At 45.4% G+C, this 19891-nt stretch overlaps 3 protein-coding genes across 5 annotated transcripts; 1 reads left to right on the top strand and 2 right to left on the bottom strand.

The window, feature by feature from the left end:
* Window positions 1-5851: 5851 nt before the first annotated feature.
* Window positions 5852-6911, bottom strand: LOC120704640 (sterol carrier protein 2-like). 2 transcript variants are annotated; one of them, XM_039989106.1, is made up of 4 exons: window positions 6572-6911; window positions 6388-6448; window positions 6207-6306; window positions 5852-6106 (listed from the first exon to the last, which is right to left on the bottom strand). In XM_039989106.1, exons 1-4 carry the CDS (start codon window positions 6695-6697, stop codon window positions 6025-6027), a joined length of 369 nt encoding a protein of 122 aa, XP_039845040.1. In that variant the 5' UTR covers window positions 6698-6911; the 3' UTR covers window positions 5852-6024. The 2 variants fall into 2 exon arrangements, with proteins under 2 accessions (XP_039845040.1, XP_039845039.1); XM_039989105.1 differs by having other exon boundaries at window positions 6398-6448; window positions 6572-6833.
* A 2008-nt stretch (window positions 6912-8919) lies between these two features.
* LOC120704639 (RING-H2 finger protein ATL1-like) lies at window positions 8920-10299 on the top strand. Its single transcript, XM_039989104.1, has one exon. The coding sequence runs from the start codon at window positions 9173-9175 to the stop codon at window positions 10166-10168; it is 996 nt and encodes a 331-aa protein (XP_039845038.1). The 5' UTR covers window positions 8920-9172; the 3' UTR covers window positions 10169-10299.
* Window positions 10300-14738: 4439 nt separating this feature from the next.
* LOC120704638 (bZIP transcription factor 46-like) lies at window positions 14739-19877 on the bottom strand. Of its 2 annotated transcripts, none has more exons than XM_039989101.1 (4): window positions 18653-19870; window positions 17879-17950; window positions 17038-17067; window positions 14739-15332 (listed from the first exon to the last, which is right to left on the bottom strand). In XM_039989101.1, exons 1-4 carry the CDS (start codon window positions 19499-19501, stop codon window positions 15252-15254), a joined length of 1032 nt encoding a protein of 343 aa, XP_039845035.1. In that variant the 5' UTR covers window positions 19502-19870; the 3' UTR covers window positions 14739-15251. The 2 variants fall into 2 exon arrangements, with proteins under 2 accessions (XP_039845035.1, XP_039845037.1); XM_039989103.1 differs by having other exon boundaries at window positions 15312-15448; window positions 18653-19877.
* Window positions 19878-19891: the final 14 nt, after the last annotated feature.

The raw sequence follows: 19891 nt of genomic DNA, 5'->3' as shown, positions 1-19891 counted from the left end.
TAGCACATAATGAATCCAGACTTGTCAGCAGCCTCCACCCTTGTCTAGCAAGCAATGCGAGGTTAAACAAATTTAAGTCTCGGAATCCCAGCCCACCCTTCTCCTTTCGTGTATACAAAACCTCCCTGGACAACCAATGCATCTTGTGTTCATTATCTTGCTGTGCCCACCAGAACCGGCAGATCATAGAGCTAATTGCATCACACAATGTCTTGGTGAGATCAAAACAAGACATAGCATAGCTGGGTATAGCCTGTGCCACATATTTAATTAGGACCTCTTTACCCGCTTTTGACAGCAATTTCTCTTTCCATCCTTGAATTCTCTTCCAGACCCTATCTTTCAGATAATTCAAGGTTTTCTCTTTTGATTTTCCCATATAAACTGGCAGCCCCAAATATTTCTCATTTCGTGCCTCAGCACTTATGCCAAGAGCAGTCATTACAAGTTGTTTGTCTGCACTCTTAGCATTTTTACTAAACATCACCAACGACTTTTCTTTATTTATAGTTTGCCCCGAGCAATCTTCATACAATGAAAGAATTTGTTGCAGACACTGACAGTGTCGGGCAAGTCAAACGATATTTACAGGCGGTTCTTAGGCCCCGTTTGGAAGAAGCAAATTTTTGGAAATCCAGAAGCTAGAATCTTCACAGCTTCCAAACGGAGCAGATTATTCTAGAGCAGATTTCACAGTCAAGATTTTTCGATCATGAGAATCCCAGAAGCTGGAGCTGGGTAGCTTCCGGCAGCTACTAATTGGTGCAAGTACCACCTTTGCCCATGATCATTCCTAAAAATTACACCAATCTGCCACTGTTCCAGCTTTCTCACGTCCCTTAATCACCTGCCTCCTTCCGCCCCACCTTCTCCATGGCTCCATCCGGCGCGGATCCTCGCTGGTTGGAGCAGGAACTGAAAAGGATTAAGCACCATCGCATCTGGCACCGTCAGGTAGGTTAGTTACTACTCTGGTTAGACACCCGCAGTCGCAATCCTTCAGATCACGTATTAGGCACATGGCGCGGCCAATCTCTAGCAACGGCCGCAATCCGTGAACTCTCTATGTGAACCCAGCGCAGACACTGCCTGCAATCTGAAACAACCGTAGAGGGGCTCGGCATCCGGATGGACTTGGAGCATGGGCATGACTTGATAGCAACAATTTGCGGTGTATAGAGACAAGAACGAGCAGAACAAACACGGCACACAGCTCAAGGGGATCAGGATCTATCATGACGCTGGAGATACACCGGTCATGATTCATGATCAGAATAACAGAACAAGAATATATAGTAATCGTTTCACGAGAACATTAGTCATGGCGCGCACAACAGAATATGGTGGTCGGGACTGGTTCATGAGAACTGAAACAAAATAACATTTGAAGTGCTGAAAGACCCCAAACCAGCCGAGGAAACTAAGGACACAAGTTTTTCCTTGTCATAAATGTAAATCAAATGCATCTATAACAGACCTCATAGAATCTCAAACAAATTGGATATCCACCAAGTAACCTTAACGAAACATAACGCAAGAGTTACACAACCATCAGAACTGAATGAAAATAATATAGTCACAGAATTCGGGGTCGATGCCTCGTCCCACGACCCGGGAACGCTGTTCCGATTCGAGGGTCGGGGTCGAAGAGGATCAGTGTCCCATTCAAGGTTGGATCGCGTCCCGGTTTAAGAGGGGTCGCAGCCCCATTGCTAGCAGATTTAATTAGGATAAGAAGGTTATTGATAGCGGATTGAGGTGGTTTTTATTAGATAATAAGCTGAGTACGTGTAGTATGATCTAAATGTACTATTTTGTATGTTTCTTATATGCTTGTGCAGATTAGTTTCTTCATTAGTAACACATATATATATAGTTTTTGTCTTTTTAAAGACACATCGACCCGAAAATATCGACCCGGATGAATCAGAGTCGCGTTCCACATAATAATTTATCGTTCCATATAGATATACCCCCTTCGTACCACAATTTTATAAAGTGACGTCCCTCGACCCTCGACCCCGTTCCTCGACCCGGTCGACCCAGGAACTTTGTGACTATGGAAAATATCATTTTAAGTGCTGAAAGACCCTAAACCAGCAGAGGAACCTGAGGACATAAGTTTTTCCTTCTCATAAATGTAAATTAAATGCATCTATAACAGACCTCATAGAATTTTAAACAAATTGGATATGCACCAAGTAACCTTAACGAAACATAATGCAAGAGTTACACAAGCAAATATGGTTGAAACACAAGAACCAGGAAGGTAATCTATCTATAAACCCGGTGAGTTAGCAAACAGAAATACTTTCTATACAAGAGAGATGTTATCTCTAATAACTGGCTCCACAAAATCTTTTTAGTACAAACAAGCTCTTCCAATCTACTGGTACAATCCAAATAAAGCAAGACTTGTTGCCAAGACTTTCTGTCAGTTTCAAGTTGAATATGTGCACAATTAGGTCATAATTGGACTGAGTTGTGATTGGTGATTAGTTTTATGTGGTCTGGTCTGACCACTGGGGTGTAACGACCTGGCCCGGGAGAACGGCTAAGATTTACTCTACACGTTGAGTAAACCACACCAGCTAATTAATTCTCTTGCGATTTCGTCCTCGCTTCGCGCAAAAGGATCCATCCGGAATTAACTAACTCTCCCTGGGCTGGTATTTAAGTTGGGCGGCACTCCCTTTCGTAACCAGTATGAGATCAATCCCGCATAGCTACAATGCCCCCGGGTTGCTACAGTACCCGAAACCCCTTGCTGCTACAGCAACAGAACAAATTGGCCCAGCCCAACAAGCCCTGGGCTGTTACAAAGGACTCGACGTCTCCGTCGAGTACTAGACCAACCTAAATACCAGGATCTCCTCTCTTGTCCACATCCCATACGTCTAGTGCTAATGGTCCCATGTACCACGTCCATGCGTCCAGTGCCGGCGCATCCTCGATGCCCGCACATATGTGCCCACACGCGCCCGTCCACATGCCAGTGGCATTTTGCGACCACGCGCCCGTGCTCATGCCCGCGCACTTCTGCCATATGTGGCGTGAAACCGCGAGAGTCGGCTCTGATACCACTGTAACGACCCGGCCCAGGAGAACGGCTAAGATTTACTCTACACGTTGAGTAAACCACACCTGCTAATTAATTCTCTTGCGCTTTCGTCCTCGCTTCGCGCAAAAGGATCGATCCGGAATTAACTAACTCTCCCTGGGCTGGTATTTAAGTTGGGCAGCACTCCCTTTCCGTAACCAGTATGGGATCAAGCCCGTATAGCTACAGTGCCCGGGCTGCTACAGTACCCGAAAACCCCTTGCTGCTACAGTAACAGGCCAAATTGGCCCTGCCAGCGCGCTTTCTGTTTCCATGGGCAATTGGGGCGTCTTTTTTATTTTTATATTTTTTAAAAATATTTTTTATAGAAATATATTTTCGATTTCACAATTTACAGTTTTATACCCCTACCGCCCGGCAGGGGGGCGACAGGGACTTATATATAAATAAAAATAATTTTTATTTGTGCGGAGGCCCTTGGCGGGAGCCTGCCGCCCCCCTGCCGGGCAGCAGGCCCCCTACCGCCCCTCCACTGGGCGGCAGGGGGGCGAGGCGGCAGGCTCCCCCTCCCCGCAAAATTACAGCAGTGGGCCATTAGATGTGGTTTTAGATATTTTGAATACAAATAAAAACCATTAGTAAAGTACATGAATATGAAAAGTATAAGTTATCAATTCATACACATACGCAAATGAGAACGAAATATGTGATGCATAAGAACGAAATAAGTATAACATGACGACATGTCCATAACAAAAATACAGAAACAACTAGAAGCACCTCCTAACCACCCCGGCCACCCTGGCCATGTCGACCTCTTTTACGCTGAGCGTGGACGTGGTCTGTAGAGTAGGTGTGTCGCTCTGGAGGCCCTACGTCTCTACCTGGACGTCCGGTGGCCACAGGTGTCTGGAAGGTAGGATCGGCCTGCTGGTTAGGTGTAGAAAATAACCGACTCCAATATTCAAAGTTCGCATCAAAGGTATCCTGTGTGGGCCATATACAGTAGCAATTAAGATATCTTAATTATCGTCTTATAAGTCATATATTTGGGTACATATTCATCATACGTACCTGGTGGTGGTGGATACGAAGAATGACCCATATCAGGAAGCTGGTGGTGCGATCCTGTAAACCGTTCAAATTATTTAAAATATTCATAGAAATAATAAGCACATGATAAATTCGGGCTACAGATTAGGTATTTAACTTGCGTTCCTTCTGCTGTCGCCGTATGGTAATACGAAGAAGGTCCAGCATCATATAACTGTTGTGATCCTATATGTAAATACAAAAGGAATTAGACTTCATACCACAATTAATTGAAATTAAAATATGGACTATATGTCTACCGAAAGGTCGTGGTGGTGCCTGTGTTGGTTGAAATGACATCCCTGCAGCTGGTGCCATGGTACTAAACTGAGTCCCTCCGTGAGGTTGATAAGATGAGTGTGCATCACCTGTATGGACTGAGAATTAATTGTTGGCTTCAAAGTAGGAAACCTTTTATACAGTGTGGGGAGCCTGCCGCCCGGCAAGGGGGCGGCAGGCTCCCGCCAAGGGCCTCCGCGCAAATAAAAATTATTTTTATTTATATATAAGTCCCTGCCGCCCCCTGCAGGGCGGCAGGGGTATAAAACTATAAATTGTGAAATCGAAAATATATTTTTGTAAAAAATGTTTTTGAAAAATATAAAAATAAAAAAGACGCGGCAATTGGGCCTGTAGTCACGCTCCAGGATGTATGTCGTATTGGCTGAACCTTGGAAACAAATACTGTGGCTTAGTGTTGGTATCGTTTGTTCTGTGTCTTTGAACTATCGTGATCTTGTGTGCTTCTGTGTTCATCAATTTGCCGCCATCAGCATAGGTTGGAAATATCAGTGTCTTATCTAACATTGTTCATGCTTTTATACCAGTAAGATCTTTTGCAAACATAGTCAGTAATAGAAATTGCAGGAAGGTATATCCTACTGTACTGTCTATATCCTCCATCCTGACTGAATGGCGTGTTTGAAAAATGATTGTATATTACGACCAAATGGTTGGTTCCTTAAACAGGGCCCGAACTGGTAAACAGACACGAGTCTGCCATTTTTTTGGGGGGGGGGGGGGGGGGGGGGGTGAGGAGTATCACTGTACCAGGTAGCTTTCCATATACTCAACAAGAAATAGTTGGACTGGCTCTTCTAGACCAAATTTTATCTTATTATGAGAACAATTTATTATATATAAATTCAGAACTCTAAGATCAGCTCTCCTGTAATTTTTTAGAAGCCCAATCATTCATATCCCATCATACTACATTAGCTTGATTTATATTAGTAAGAAATGTCAACCATCACCGGACCATAAATTCTGATCCAGATCAACAAAAGAATTCAGTTTCAACTGCTCATCATCTGATCTGACCGTCCTAACCTGCAATCTTTCTTAATGAACATGAAACACAGCTAAATTAGCATACAGACTATGCCAATCTTTTGCCATAATGATGGATCCAAAAGCTAGTTTTTACCAAGTACCTTCCATACTTTTTGAAGTAGTAACCAATGAACAACGTCGATCTCAGGGCCCTAGCAGAACTATATTACTGTAATAGGTTGAAATTATGCGAATATACAACTAATGTAAGTTACGTAACTCAGCACAGCAATGCAGAGCATGCCATTAAAGTTACGTCACAATTGTTACATAATCTCGCTCAAAATAAGGACATCACCACTGATCGTCCACTTAGCATCGGACCATATCGTAATGGAGCACAAAAGCGAAGCAATAATCACGAGATGCCAACATTGAGCTCAATTTAAGTGATATATTAACCAAGGCATTATCCGTATTCCATTGATAAAGACAGATCATCGTGTTTTCATGTATTCCCCTCATCCTATCAGGTACATAGTGGTTGAAGCTTGGAAACTTTATTATCCATCCGCACCCAAATAATGCATTCTAACCTTCTACAGCTTCGCTGGCTTGGGGAAGATGTCAGGGGTGAACTTCTGCGCCGCGCTAATGCTCCCCTTGATTTTAATCGCCCCTCTGCTCAGCAGCACAGTTTATCAGCTAAAAAAGCTCCCAACAGTATCCGAACCAGAAAGGAAAATCAAAGACTAGTTTTTCCGTGTTGGGTTCCACTAACTGGATGAAAGCAATCTGCGGGTTGGTCTTGCCAGTGGCGATTCCAAGGAAATCTTTGTCAGTGAAGGAGAAGGTAGCATCCGGCTTCCCCTGGTACGGCCCTGCACATCAGAAACAAATCTTTCAGAATACCGATCTGGGGAACCAAAATTCAGGCCGAAGGACGAGAGAAAAGGAGGGACCTTTGGTGACCTCGCCCTTCTTGAGGTCGACCACGAAGATCTCCTCGTCAACGCCTAGCTTCTGCACCGCACAGGAATACAGGATCAGGAAGGGCGTCGATCTGGCCGGGGTTTCACGCAACCTTGGCCTAGTAAAGGAGGAGAGATTCACGGGAAATTTGAGAGGGAGAGAGGGGATGCTGACCTTGGGGGCGATGTTGAGCTGGTAGACGAGGCCGACCTTCTTGGTGAGCTCCTTGCCGGCGTCGGTGGCCATGTGCAGGCGCATCTGGTCCAGGAGCTGCGCGGACTTGAGGCTGCTGCCGTCCATCTTAGCCGGCGAAGTAGGAACAGGATTAGCAGCGCGGCGTGGAGCTGGTGGAGAGAGATTGCAGGAGGGAGACGCGAGAAGAGGAGCCCGAGCTTGTTCAGTTTTGTGGGGAAGTCGAGAGTAGTTGCGGCCTTGCGGGAAGGAGAAGGCAATCAATCGGCGGTGGCTCCCGGCAAGACTACAACTCCAACCGGCACGGCACGGCACGGCACGGTGCCCCGGATGGATGCCCCGGCCCTATCCGGGTTGTTGGCTGTTGGCAGAGGCAGAACGGCGGTTGCGATTTGCATAATTGCGACGTTTGTGTACTCCTACATCTGCTAATGGTTTGGATGGTCTCAGGGTATAGTTTTATTATGATAGATGAGTTTCATAAACTCCCTCCTTCTTACTATATTAGCAAAATTGACGATACGACATAAAATTTAATGATATAAAGTTCTCTATAAAATCCACATTGAGACTGACCTTACCCGAGTAATCAAATCAAATCATCTCATGTAGGAACTGGGGCAGGGTTTGGTAACCGATATTCTTCATCTTAAATTTAAAGCATATTTAGATTCATCTAAAGTTTGCTAGAGTCCTCATCGCGCCGCTTAAGCATCACCGACACGAGCTGAGCAGCAATCCGCCCGTTGTGCCGGCGTGTGCGCATAACACATCGTGATATCAGATAGGAGGGGCGGATCTAGGGGTGGACCAGGTGGGCTGGGTCCAACCCACCCTAAGATTCCAACCAAAGAGCTTCACCTTTTTATTTTTTCGCATTTGATCTTATTTATCACTACCAGAAAAAGTAGTTGCTAATTATTTTCTTGTACATAACAATTTATGATTGAATTGAGAATGTGAAAAAGTGAGAAATTACATCTTTATAAGATTAGATTAACTTATTTACTAACATATTTAAAAATATTATTGTATTGGAGCATCCTAATATGAAATCCTAGATACGTCACAATGAGACAGACAAACATCACAAACCCTTGCAATAGCAAGATGCAACATTACCTTGAGTTCTTTTTCTAGACCTATTTCTAAAGCAAATAAGGGTTTCACGTCATTTTTGTTTGGTCTGTCTTGTGTTATTGACAGATAGAGCTTAGTCCATCATATATGTTAGTCGGACTAACCCTCTGTTCACGACTTTATCATGTTGATTCCTATAAATTAACGCACGGACAACTATTCATATTCGATACTTATAACAATTTTGCCCGTTGCAATGCACGAGCATATTTGTCATGTGTGCATGAGTTTTTTTTAATACTCGCTTGTAACTCCCTTCTCATCCACAACATGCATAAAGCCTTACCGGGTCTATGGTTTCTTAGGTATCCAATAGTGGAAAGCTAGCGGATTGTTTTCAACAAACTAATTAAATAATAATAATTAGCCATCGTGCAACTGATGTTCTGCGAGGCTGCGGCTACAATCTGCCGATGTTCTGCTGCCGAAACTTCTCTGATGCTCATGCGACTTGCAAAGCCTGCCACCTGATGCTGCAGTCGTCCCTGTTTAGTTTTCAAAAAAATTTCTACAGTATCCATCACATCGAATCGTTTGACTCATGCATGAAGTATTAAATGTTATTAAAAAATAACTAATTACACAGTCTAACTGATTAACACAAGATGAATCTTTTAAGCTTAATTAATCTATAATTGGACATTGTTTGTCAAATAATAACAAAATATACTACAGTATCAAAATCCAAACCTTTTCGCGAACTAAACACAGAGCCGAACAGCATGCAAAGCTTTTGCAAATGCCGGCTTGGATCCTGAGCTGCCTCCAGGCTTTCAGGCAAAATAAACTAATCACCACGATGCTCTTTTATAGAAAAAAAAACAAAAGGAGAGATCGAGAGCAGAGCACGCGTGATCCAATGGTGAATGGCAGAGTATGAGCGGAAGCAGAAGAACATCATGCACAACGAGGTATGAGAGCATACTTGTTCCCAGACCACAGATGCACGAGCAGAAACAAGAACACACCCGCTGCCGGCAGCGCCGGGAACTAGTAGATGTCTCCTCTGAGCCGATGAGCCGTGCTAGGATGAGCATCGTTTTCTTAGACGGCGGAATGATTCTCCTAATATTCAGATAAGTATGTGCTCATACCTTATCATCGTCACCTTGCTGGAGCGCCAAACGGACGGGCGGAAGGCAGGGCAGCTCGTCGCCGCCGCCGCCGACAGATGAGAGCACAGAGGAGAACTCTCGTCCGCAGCCAGAAGCCGGTGGCAGATGGGCTCATACCTGACCATCGTTTTCTTAGCACGCGAAGAAGCCGCGTGCTGCTCCTTGTTGCTGGTCGTTGACTGGTCGCAAGATCAGGTACAAGCCGCCGGTGACCGACCGACAATCCCTCTGCCCAGTCCTGACATGTTGGACGGTCAATGGCAGCCACCTGCCCGTTCACACGCACGCGCCTTGCCATTGCCTACCGTGTCGGTACAGCCAACCACACATGCATCATGCATGCAAATGCTCCATTCCATTCCGATCCCCCGCTCGACCGGCTGCTCGTCGTCTTCAGTTCACTCCCATGACCCCCATGGACGCCTCCTCCTTCCCCATCCTCTCCGTCTCCATCGTCGGCATCCTCTCCATCGCCCTCCTCCTCCTGGCCTACTACCTTTTCCTCACCCGATGCGGCCTCCTCTTCTCCTGGAGACACAACAGCGGCGGCCTGCAGCACCACCGCATCGCCGTGGTGGTCCAAGAACCACCCCCCGGCCGGTTTGCTTGCAGCGGCCGCGGCCTGGAGGAAGCGGCCATTCGCCGGATCCCCACCTTCCGGTGGTACCCAGCAGCGCTACTGCTGCCGGAGGAGGAGGAGGCCGCCGCCAATTGCAAGGCGGCGGCGGCGGCCGCGGCCAGCAGCAGCGAGTGCGCCGTGTGCCTGGCCGACTTCCGCCACGGCGAGCGGCTCCGCCTGCTGCCGCGCTGCCGGCACGCCTTCCACATCGACTGCATCGACGCGTGGCTACAGGGAGCGACAAGCTGCCCCCTCTGCAGGGCACCCGCCGCCGCCGCCCTTGATCATCAGCTTCAGCTCCAGCCTGCCACCACCTCCCACAACGAAAACTACCATCTCCTGGTCCACGTCGTCCCGCGCGCCGCCACCGAAGACGACAGAGATCCTGCAGCCGCCGCCGCCGCCGGGGCACAGCAACGACCGGCACGCAGCAGCAGGCTGTTGCCGGCGACGCGACGCTCCCTGTCCATGGACTCCTCCACCGACAACAATAAGTGCTTCTACCTCGCTCTCCAGAGGATCCTACAGCAGCAGCAGCAGCAGCATTATTCGGGCTCGCCGGCGGCCGCAGCTGGAGAAGAAGAAGAGGACGGCAAAGCAGGTGACGCTGATGATGGCCGATCGTCGAGGAGGCTGCGGCGCTCCTTCTCCTTCAGCCAGATCAGCAGGGGATCCCGGAGTGGGAGTGCCATCCTCCCACTCTGACCGACCAACCAACTGACCGACGACTCAATTGACATTCATTCCACGATTCTTCAGCTTTCTTTTTCTTTCCTTCTTTTTTCACGTGTACGGTGTACCTACAAGATACTAGTTAAAAAAAAACAGGAAACATTAGCTTCTTTTTATAAGAAGAAACATCCGAGCTCCCTATTCGGGCACGAACTTGCGCCCCCGGACCGCGTACTACGTCGCCTCTGGTTCGCTGCCGTCGGATCGCGCCGATCGATCGTATGAAGGTAGGCAGGCGCGTGGATCACTATGTTTTCCAATTGTTGACTACCGTATGCTTTTGCAATGTTGAGGTACAAATTCATTTTCAGTGTACCACAAGCACTTTCATATCTTTCGCAGGCAAGCCTCTATAATTCAAAGTATGTCAACACGAAAAAAAATAACTCATAATATTTTTTTACAAAAATGCCCCCTGTAGATCTTCTGAGAACACCTTTCTCACATCAACCGCACCGAGAATCAAGTTCCCAGCCTGGTCCCGTCTTCTATTTTCCCCTTGTTAATGTTGATCTCATCCGACCTGATCCAACGACTGAGTTGGAACCCTTGATCACGCTCTGATCGGAGGCGTCCAACCAAAATCTAGTTGGTGGATCCTTGTCGCGCAACGCCTTAAAGAGAAGGGTGAGGACGGGAATAGATTTACCCGATGTTCATTGTGCCCCACTTCCCTACTAGAAAGAACTAGGAATGCTGAAGCGGTGGGAAGTGACCCCACCATCTTTGACTCACGCCTTCACCTGGTCGACACCTCTGCAACATCTTCCAGCGGAATTCAACCTCCATGGCGGCGCCAATGAAGGTGGCAGAGGCTACTACGCCTTCCGTTTCAAATTATTGGTTGGTTAACTTTTTTAATCTCAATTTTAACCACTTGTTTTATTTAAAAATTTGTGCAAAATATCACTTGTTTTGTTATGGGTTAGTTTATTAATACAAAATCTTCAAAAATGACTTAAATTTGGCAATATTTGCATTATTTGCATAATTTTTTTTGAATAAAACAAGTGGTCAAATTTATGATAAAAAAATCAAACGAACTACAATTTAGAACAGAGATAGTAGCAAAATATTCCCCTCTGTCAACTCATTTACCCAATCGATCTACTTCTAGACCATCCATAACTATCACCGCCCACACCAGCAAGTTCCCGCGGCAGCATCGCTGTCCTCGAGCATGAGCACGGCAGGATCAACCTGGCCAGGTCTCTCTATCCAATTTTCCAAATCTAAAAACATCAAATCGAATGTAATTCTATCTTCGCAACACCATCATTTCCGACCGGTGAATATATATACTCATCCTAAATATAAAAGTTTTACAATAATTGAAAAAAATAAGAGCCATCTATCTGATAAAATCCTACGATGGTGAAGGTAGACAATACCCAGAATTACTTGGGCAAAATACTTAGTACTTCCAAAATGTGGAACTAAGTACCAAAAAGTGGGACCGAATGCTAATTTAATTTTATAAATATTTTTCATAGATCAATTGCTAGAAGAAAAAAATTAAAGTGGTACCTATTGATACTTTACAATCATCAATCATGTTCCCAAAAAAAAATACAATCATCAATCATGGTAAAGAGCTCATCTTTCAATATTGGCGCGCCTCTTGAATTCAGCCTGCTGCTGCGTTCCCAGAATAAACCGTTGTCCCCGGCCCAACCGGATAGGCCCACGCCCACGAGGCATCTTCGTCAGCTCAACCGAATAGGCCCAAGGCAGCCACTAGGCCCACCGCAGGAAAACGAGCCCAAACGCCCCCAAAACCCATTGCGTCGCCCCACCTTGTCCCTTCCTCCGCCGCACGGAGAAGTCACCGCCTGAGCCCACCACACTTTCCTTTCCCCCCGCCGCCGTACACACGCCGACGCACGCAGCGGCCCTCCTCCGGCGTCCCGGCGCTCAACTCTTCGGCTTGGCTACGCGCTCTCGCCTCGCATGTCGAACGCGAGGCGCGAGGAGCGGAGTCCCCGGTCGGATCGCAGGGCCCATCATATCGTTCGTTTGTGTACTCGGCTTCGGCTACTCGCTCGATCCCCTTCTGGTATGTGTGTACACTAGGCTAGGATTCTTGGTGGTGAACTGAACTATTCGCTATTGCTATTGTTGGATCGATCAAACGACATAGCCGGAGCGCTAGTTTTCTTTTTTAGACAAAGGGAGAGTTTGAAATGTGCAGTACTACTACTACAATGTATCTGAATATGCAAATCTAGATGCAGTCGTCCGCTGCCAGTTCTTAATTATATAGCATTTGTGTCCCAGCAGCCCATCTGCTACGACTTTCTTCATGAAAAGTTATGAATTTGATACGCAAATGAACCACGACATTTCTGCTAGATTCCTGAGTACTACCCTCACAAGTCATGCCTGCTAGCAGACCGAAGGATTTTTCCCGCTATTAGACTTGTGGCAGTCTACTCTAGCGCGGAGTCTAAGTATCTTATAATCCCTTTGTGATTCTGAGTTTATCCCCAAGTCAAACTATTCTAGAGAAAAGTATTGACATCTACGACATCAAAGAAACATACTATATATGAAAATATGTTTTACAATAATAGATCCAATTAGGCTCATTTGATATTGTTTATATTACTAGTCGTTTCTAAAAGCTTGGGTAAATTTAAAATAGACCTACGACAAACTCAGAATCTATTACTCCATTGAGATTTAAGTGATCCATGTACATGGAGTATATTTTAGGATAAGGGGGGAATACTTAAACATTGAGATTTCCAAGAAGAGAAAATATTGCGAAATTAGAAGAAATATCGCCTAGACATATGAAGGAAAATGAAGATGGATGAGAATTAAAGGGAGCCTCTAGATTGGAGGATATTATAATTGATCTGATTATTAGAATAGAATAACCATACTACCAAGAGAGGTCAATGTTCTTTTGTTTGATGGTTCTATAGTGCCAGTTACTGTTTACTCAACAATTGCACTACATTCTCTTCCAATAAAACAATTGTATTGTATGATATGGATTAGTAACGATTGAAAAGTGGAAAGAAACAAGTTCAAAAGATGGATGAGATGGGACATGCATGACCAGAGCTGCGTTGCTTGACATGTTCATATTTCGAGATGCACTATTGTACATCATATGCCCATGTTTTCTATTTGATTTTTCTTGACAATCAACAAGTATTGGAAACACTTTATAGAGTTTGGCTATGCCACACTTAGGAAGATCCAGGAAAAAGCGTAACTTCTAATTCATCATGTTAGGATCTAGGGTACGGTATTAGTCTATTATATGTGACGCCTTCTTACCCTCGTTGAAGACATTGTAGCTGCCTCACATTTTTTTGGACTCTCTAGTTGAAAAAAAAACTACTCTGGCTTTCCAGTTGATGCTTGTGGCGTCTACATGGGCATGTTGTCATTTCCTTCCAGTAGGCTTTGCTGTAGAGTCCCCCTCACCCCCAAGTTGGAGTTGTATCATGCTAGGCAGCTCTGGTCGCCCAAGCTAAGGTGGTTTCATTGGCGTCTGATTGTTTTGAAAAAAAAAATCGACCGGGAGGAGTATGATGGCCCCAACCGTATTTCGATTCATTAACAGAAAGCATTCGGCTTCCCGGTTGAGAAAACCCCTCAAACCCTGGTTGCGCCAACGAGGGTGATTTTTTTACCCGCAGCTGGAAATTCGCCCATGCGGGGTTCGAACCCCAGACCTGATTGTTTTGATCATTATCCTTATCTCATTCAACATTGTTGTTGTTGATGTGTTTGTGGCGGTGTTGGCAGCTGATTGTTTTGATCATTATCTTATTCAACATTATTGTTGTTGTCATGTTTTTGTTGCGGTCTTGTGTTAGTTTTTTTGGTTATCTCCTTTATTAATACATAGATTAGTGGTTATCCTTCTGGTGCTTCTCTAAAAGAAAACAAAATGGTAATTGGTCAGATTATAACTATCTAATGAAGCTGAGTCTAGAGTGACCAACTAATCATTGGTTGCATGGACCACTTGAAGTGGGAAGTTGTCATATCGAATTTTAAAAAGGTCTTATTGATCTCTCATTTTTATAAAGTATGTTAGGAATTAGTTTGCCGACAAAACTACTTTCTTTTCGGTCACCAGATTATGAAATTCGCAATTGCGTAGGTGGTCCACCACAGACAGTGAAGATGACGCTCATGCTGTCATGGAGACATGCAGTGTTCGCTGCGCTGTCCGTGCATTGGAATAGCTGAAGCAATGTGGCCCTTCTCCTTCATGGCCAGCAACTAGAAGATGAACTCTATCAGGCTTGGCTAATGGGTAGCAATAATTACGCCCATGTATTAGTGGGCGCTGAGTGGTTTTATTAGTGGGAGCTTAGTGACCATCTTAAAACGTGCACGAGTGCTAGCTAGGGTTCAGAATTCAGAGAGAGTGCAGGGTGAGCCGTCCCTCTCTTTCCTCATGGTACGGGCGCACCGTGCTGTCTTTGTTGCGAGTTACTGACGCTGTCCTGAGATCCGCATTCTGGTGGCAACAATCGCGCACGTGAAGCGCTACCTAAATTGTGAAAGTAGTCACTGAACAACAGCAGCATGACGTCGTCTACATTCATCAGCACATAGGTCCCAAAAAAATAGGGTATTGTTACAACTTACAAGCTGGTTAGAAACTAACAACTCCTTATTGCTACAGGGTACAGACCAACTGAGCTATAACCTGATGGTATCTTACCGTTATCTGATTATCTCAACCACATGTAAAGCAGAAGCAGCGGCACAGCCACATCCAGTAAACAACATTAAGTTACATTCATGATCTCAACATGGCAACAGATAGGCGGGAGTTAAACAGATTAGATGGTATGCTTCATTGTTCATCTGAGGATTGCGCAGCTGAACCTGAGCAGTAACTGTCACAGGCAGTCTACCCACGGACCGAACGATCACATAACAAGGTGAACGGTAGCTCTGAAACAGCGGCAGTCTAAGGGGGGAACTGGAGATTTTGACTTCATCTGATATATACACACGGGTCACATCTAAAGAAGCCGACGATCTTAAGTTTGGTCAATGATGTGCGAGCTTCAGCAGGCTACCATGGGCCGGTCAGGGTACGACGCAGGCAAAGTTTCTTTGCCTTTGGTCCAAGTTGGTTGCTGATTCGCTCCAGGACCTGCGAAAACCATTCACAGAGAAACTTCTATGAGCGTAGGAGCGTTGTCTGAAGAGAACCTTTTTTCCAACTGCTGCACATGAAAATCAGCAGCAACAAAGATCTACTGTCTTCAGCTACAAAATAGTCACCAAAGTTCACCAGGATTGTCAGGGTAAAGCATAGATCTCACCTGAAGGTGTTATAACTAATAGTAATCAGAAGGAAACAACTATATGAGCTTCAGAAAAAGTATGGCATGCTTTATTATTTTATTTCACTAAATATAAGAATGACAACGCCGATATCATTCTTTCACCGATGAGGTAAGCAAGACCAACTAAATCAGAATAAGTTGAAATGAAGATGGGGGCACCAAGCAGGGTAAAATCACATGTGTTCCAGTAAGCACAAGCCATTCAGATCCCATGGAGTGAAGCCCTCTTTTGTTAAAATCTGAACTAATTAATTAGATACAAGATACAACAGAATACACGATTTGAACAGAGTTAACTGGTGATTTAATCAAAATGTATCAAGCAGAAGTGCTGCATAAAAAGTGAATGCAACATTTCTAAGTTTCAACTAAAACAATGAAACATTTCCTGACAGACATACTAATTCATATATATGCTCTAGTGCAAGATAGCAAGATACTAGACTTCAAATATGAAACGTACTAATTCATATATATGCTCGTGCAAGATAGCCAGATACTAGAGTTCAAATATGAAACTTTTAGTTATTATGGGAAGAAACTGGTGTCATACAGAAGTCTAAACATATCCTGCATATAATAAATTAGTATTGAAACCTAGACCTGTGCTGAATCAACATAAAACTGGACTGGACGTGCCAATGTTTGTCATAAAAGATCTGACAAGATGATATGCCTTGGCTCTGTGGCTCATGTCCAGTCCGGCACACATACTCATTTTGCTAGCATTTTGCTTAGATTTATGCTCATGTATAGTTATATGGTTTATTTTGAAACTGTTTGATGAACTAACTTTTAAGATCTCTTAGAGCTAAAAATTCAGGAGTTAAATTGGTGGAGTTATGTGTATCTGGCAGCTGCATTCATCTCTATTTTCAGGATGCTCAAAGTACACAAAATAGGCACAAAAAAACAATGGAAAATGAAAATCAAGTCACCTCTATTTTCATGTCATGACTTTATTTTTCATTTTTATACATGAAACCTTTTTTCTTATGAACACTAAAAAGAATCACTGAGTATAGAAAATGCTTGGTAGATATTTTTAGGACAAAAAGGAGAAATTTTCAAAATCATGTGATTGGTAGTGTTGCAATAATATGGAGATAAAAATAGAACGTTGAAAAAAAAACTCAGTGGTGATTTGTTATAAACAGTGATGAGTACTGGCAAATGCAGAATTAGGAGTCAATCAAAGTCATATTTCTGAAAAACATTCAAACTAGTGTCTTATGGAATATCAGCAGGTTTCTATCATGGACAACTATAGGAAGAACCGCATTGAAATGATGTTGTGAGACTTGACCCATGAACATTCCATGAAAAGGGAAAGGGTTAAGCCAATTATAGGAAATTAAATAAGAAAAAAAATAAACCGGTCGGCTAATGGCAGCTTATCGCACGTGGGGACATTAAAAAACATGCAATAGTAATCATTGTAAAAATGATTTGGAATTACAGAATGAGAACTCTCAACAACAGTATTTTCCAAAAGTGAAAGATCATTACCTCATCTTTTTGCTTCTTGAGCATTTCAACCTGCACATGAAAGCATAGCAAATTAGCAAGTGAATATGTAACCTCTTTAGTTTTTAATAAGGGGTTAAGAAGAAACAAACTATTATGAATGACATGGTCCTCAGGTTTGAAATATATAAATTCATACGGGAGTTAAGCTAATTAGAACAAACTTTCCTTTTGTCTCAAATCAAAGAGGTGGTATGATCACACTATGTACAATGCTACACAATGGTGGTTGCAAATATGCAACACTAACAATTTATGGATAATGTCAGACATCCAGGTGCTACATGTGGAAATTCTAGGTCTCTTACTTCCATATAGATAGTGATACAAAGTTATCAGTAACAGCATTGAGTTCATGAAAGATGTGTGCCAACTAGCAAATATCACAAAGTCTAGAAACCAAATATGACACTTGTTAGCTATGAGCTCAAGTCTAACACAAAAGGAATCAAATCAGTATGCATTAGTGTCCAACAGTTACTGAGACAGTTAGTTCAATGCACCACATGCAACAAGGACCATGCATTTGAAAAATGCTACTAAATGCGGCAACTTAACTGTTGCTATGCTAGCAGCAAGCATCTTTAGGGAACATATTATAAACATACAGGGGCTCAAATCTCTAGAAAAGCAATGCCATTTGTGGAGAACGACTTAAAAAATGTCCAATATCAAGAGATCATCTGAGGACCACATATTGAGTACATGAAGCCATGAATTGATAAGGGAAACACACAAATGATGTGCATACAACTATGAAGTCAAATTTATAATTTTTTAGTGGAAAAAAAACGAAATCTGTAACAAAACATAGCAACTATACCTGCTTTTTCTGCAATTCGTCATTCTGCTCCTTCAGTTTTGCCACCTCAGCCTCCAACTCCATTATGTAAGCCTGCAATGTTAAATATAGTGCAGTTCAGTGTCTGTAAACTGGGTTATGATTTTGGACTCCTCTCGGTGAATTGAACTGCTTAACAATTTGCTAGCAAGTAGAGCAATCAATAGATATGAGTTGCATTAGCAAATTAGAGGTCAAAGATTATAGTCTACATACAGCGAAGTACAAATCATTGTGAAATAATTGTATCTCTTCTATCTGTAGCAAAAATTAGCCAGAAAGCATACAAAAGCATATGTTAATCAGTCGTATGTAAACTTCTGTAAGCCCAATATGTAATTGCTATCATCTCAATATGAGGTGGGAGTGTGGGATCTGAGACTGGAATGTGTAACCATCATCCCCAAAATTAACAAACTTATCCATTGTCTCTCCGTCTTCCTGAATCTGAAAGGTGTCAAGTTGAACCATGGTTCATTCGCAGATTCTTCTCCTCTTTAGGTTAGGAGTATTATACAATCCCAACTTGCTAATTGCAGAGGCTACTCCGCCATAAACTAATACTACCAAACAGCTAAACCGGAAGTGGCAGATCACATCAAGTGAATAAAGTACAACATAATCGAGGGGCATACCAAATATAGTTGCCATAGAGATCCATTTCAGGCAAGATTTACTATAATTAAGCAAAAGGCATATGATTAACGGATAACGGAGAGCAGAGCAGTGCAGGTGCAGTGGAAGAAGATGTTTCACCTGCTTCCTGGCACGCGACCTGGCGGCCGACTCCCTGTTCTTGATCATGCGCCTCTGCCTCCTCTCCACCACCTTCTCGACGGTGGGTCCCTTCCTCACCCTGAGCGCGGTGTCGAAGGGGTACGGCACCGGCGAGAGCGACGACAGATCCCCGGCCTCCACCTTCCCCATCCCGTTGAGCACGACGGGCGTCGTCGGCGCAGCCACCGTCATCGCTCCCCCGAGCCCCTGCCCGACGACCCCGGCGACCATCCCGTTCCCCAGCTGCAAGGTCTGCGGCGCGACCGCATTGCCCTGGGAGAAGAAAGCCTGCGCGTGCGGCGGCAGCACGAGGGTCTGCTGCGCCATGTCCTCCCGCACGACGCCGGCGCGCACCAGGAACTCCTCCAGCGTCATGGACCCCAGCGTCGGCTGCCGCTGCGCCTGCGCCTGCGCCTGCGCCTGCATCGGCGCGGGGGCCGCGGCGGCGGCGGCGGCGGGCGCGGGGGGCGGGACCGGCTGGACGTCCTCCCCGCCGGTGAGGCCGACGATCTCGCGCCAGACCTCGTCGACCGTCTTCTGGCTGAGCGTGCGGGGCAGCGTGAAGGAGCCCTGGCGCTGGATGGGCGCCCCCGGCTGCTGCTGCTGCTGCTGGGCGTGCGCGTCCACGGCCGCGGTTGGCGCGGCGGCGGCGGCCATGGCGTTGGACTCCTCGGCCGTCCAGATGTTGCGCAGCAGCTCGTCCATGTTCATGGACCCGAAGTCCTTGCCGGCGCCGCCGAGCGCGCTCTGGAACTCGTCGAACGTGAGCGAGTAGATCGAGCCCTGCCGCGCCAGCGCCGGGCCCCCGCTCCCTCCCGGCATCTCCATCCCCACCCCGGCAGGCAGCACCCTCCTCTCCCCCCAAATTCCACCGGAATTCCGCACCAGGTCTGCAAAGCCCGGAGCTTTGGCACCACAGGAACACGCGAGGCGAGCACCGAGCGGCGCAGGGTGGGGAAAAAGGGGGCAGACTTATAGCCAGCCGAGCTGCGGCGGCAGAAGCAACAGCGCAGGAGGGCGACCCGGCTGGAGCTCGATGGAGCGCGATTAGCTGCGGAGCGCTACAGTATACCACAATTAGCAAGGGGAAATCCTGCCGCGGGCGGGGGCGGATTAAAAAGGGAGCATCGGGGGATATGGAGGTCGAGCGTTGGTGGGGTTGGTGCGGCTTTGCGGGAGGCGATCGCGGCGGCGAGGCGGGCGAGGGGACAGGTGTCG

This window comes from Panicum virgatum, chromosome 4K (assembly GCF_016808335.1).
Source record: "Panicum virgatum strain AP13 chromosome 4K, P.virgatum_v5, whole genome shotgun sequence".
NCBI lineage: Eukaryota > Viridiplantae > Streptophyta > Magnoliopsida > Poales > Poaceae > Panicum > Panicum virgatum.
The sequence above is the reverse complement of the archived record's forward strand: the minus strand, read 5'-3'. Positions and strand labels throughout refer to the sequence as shown.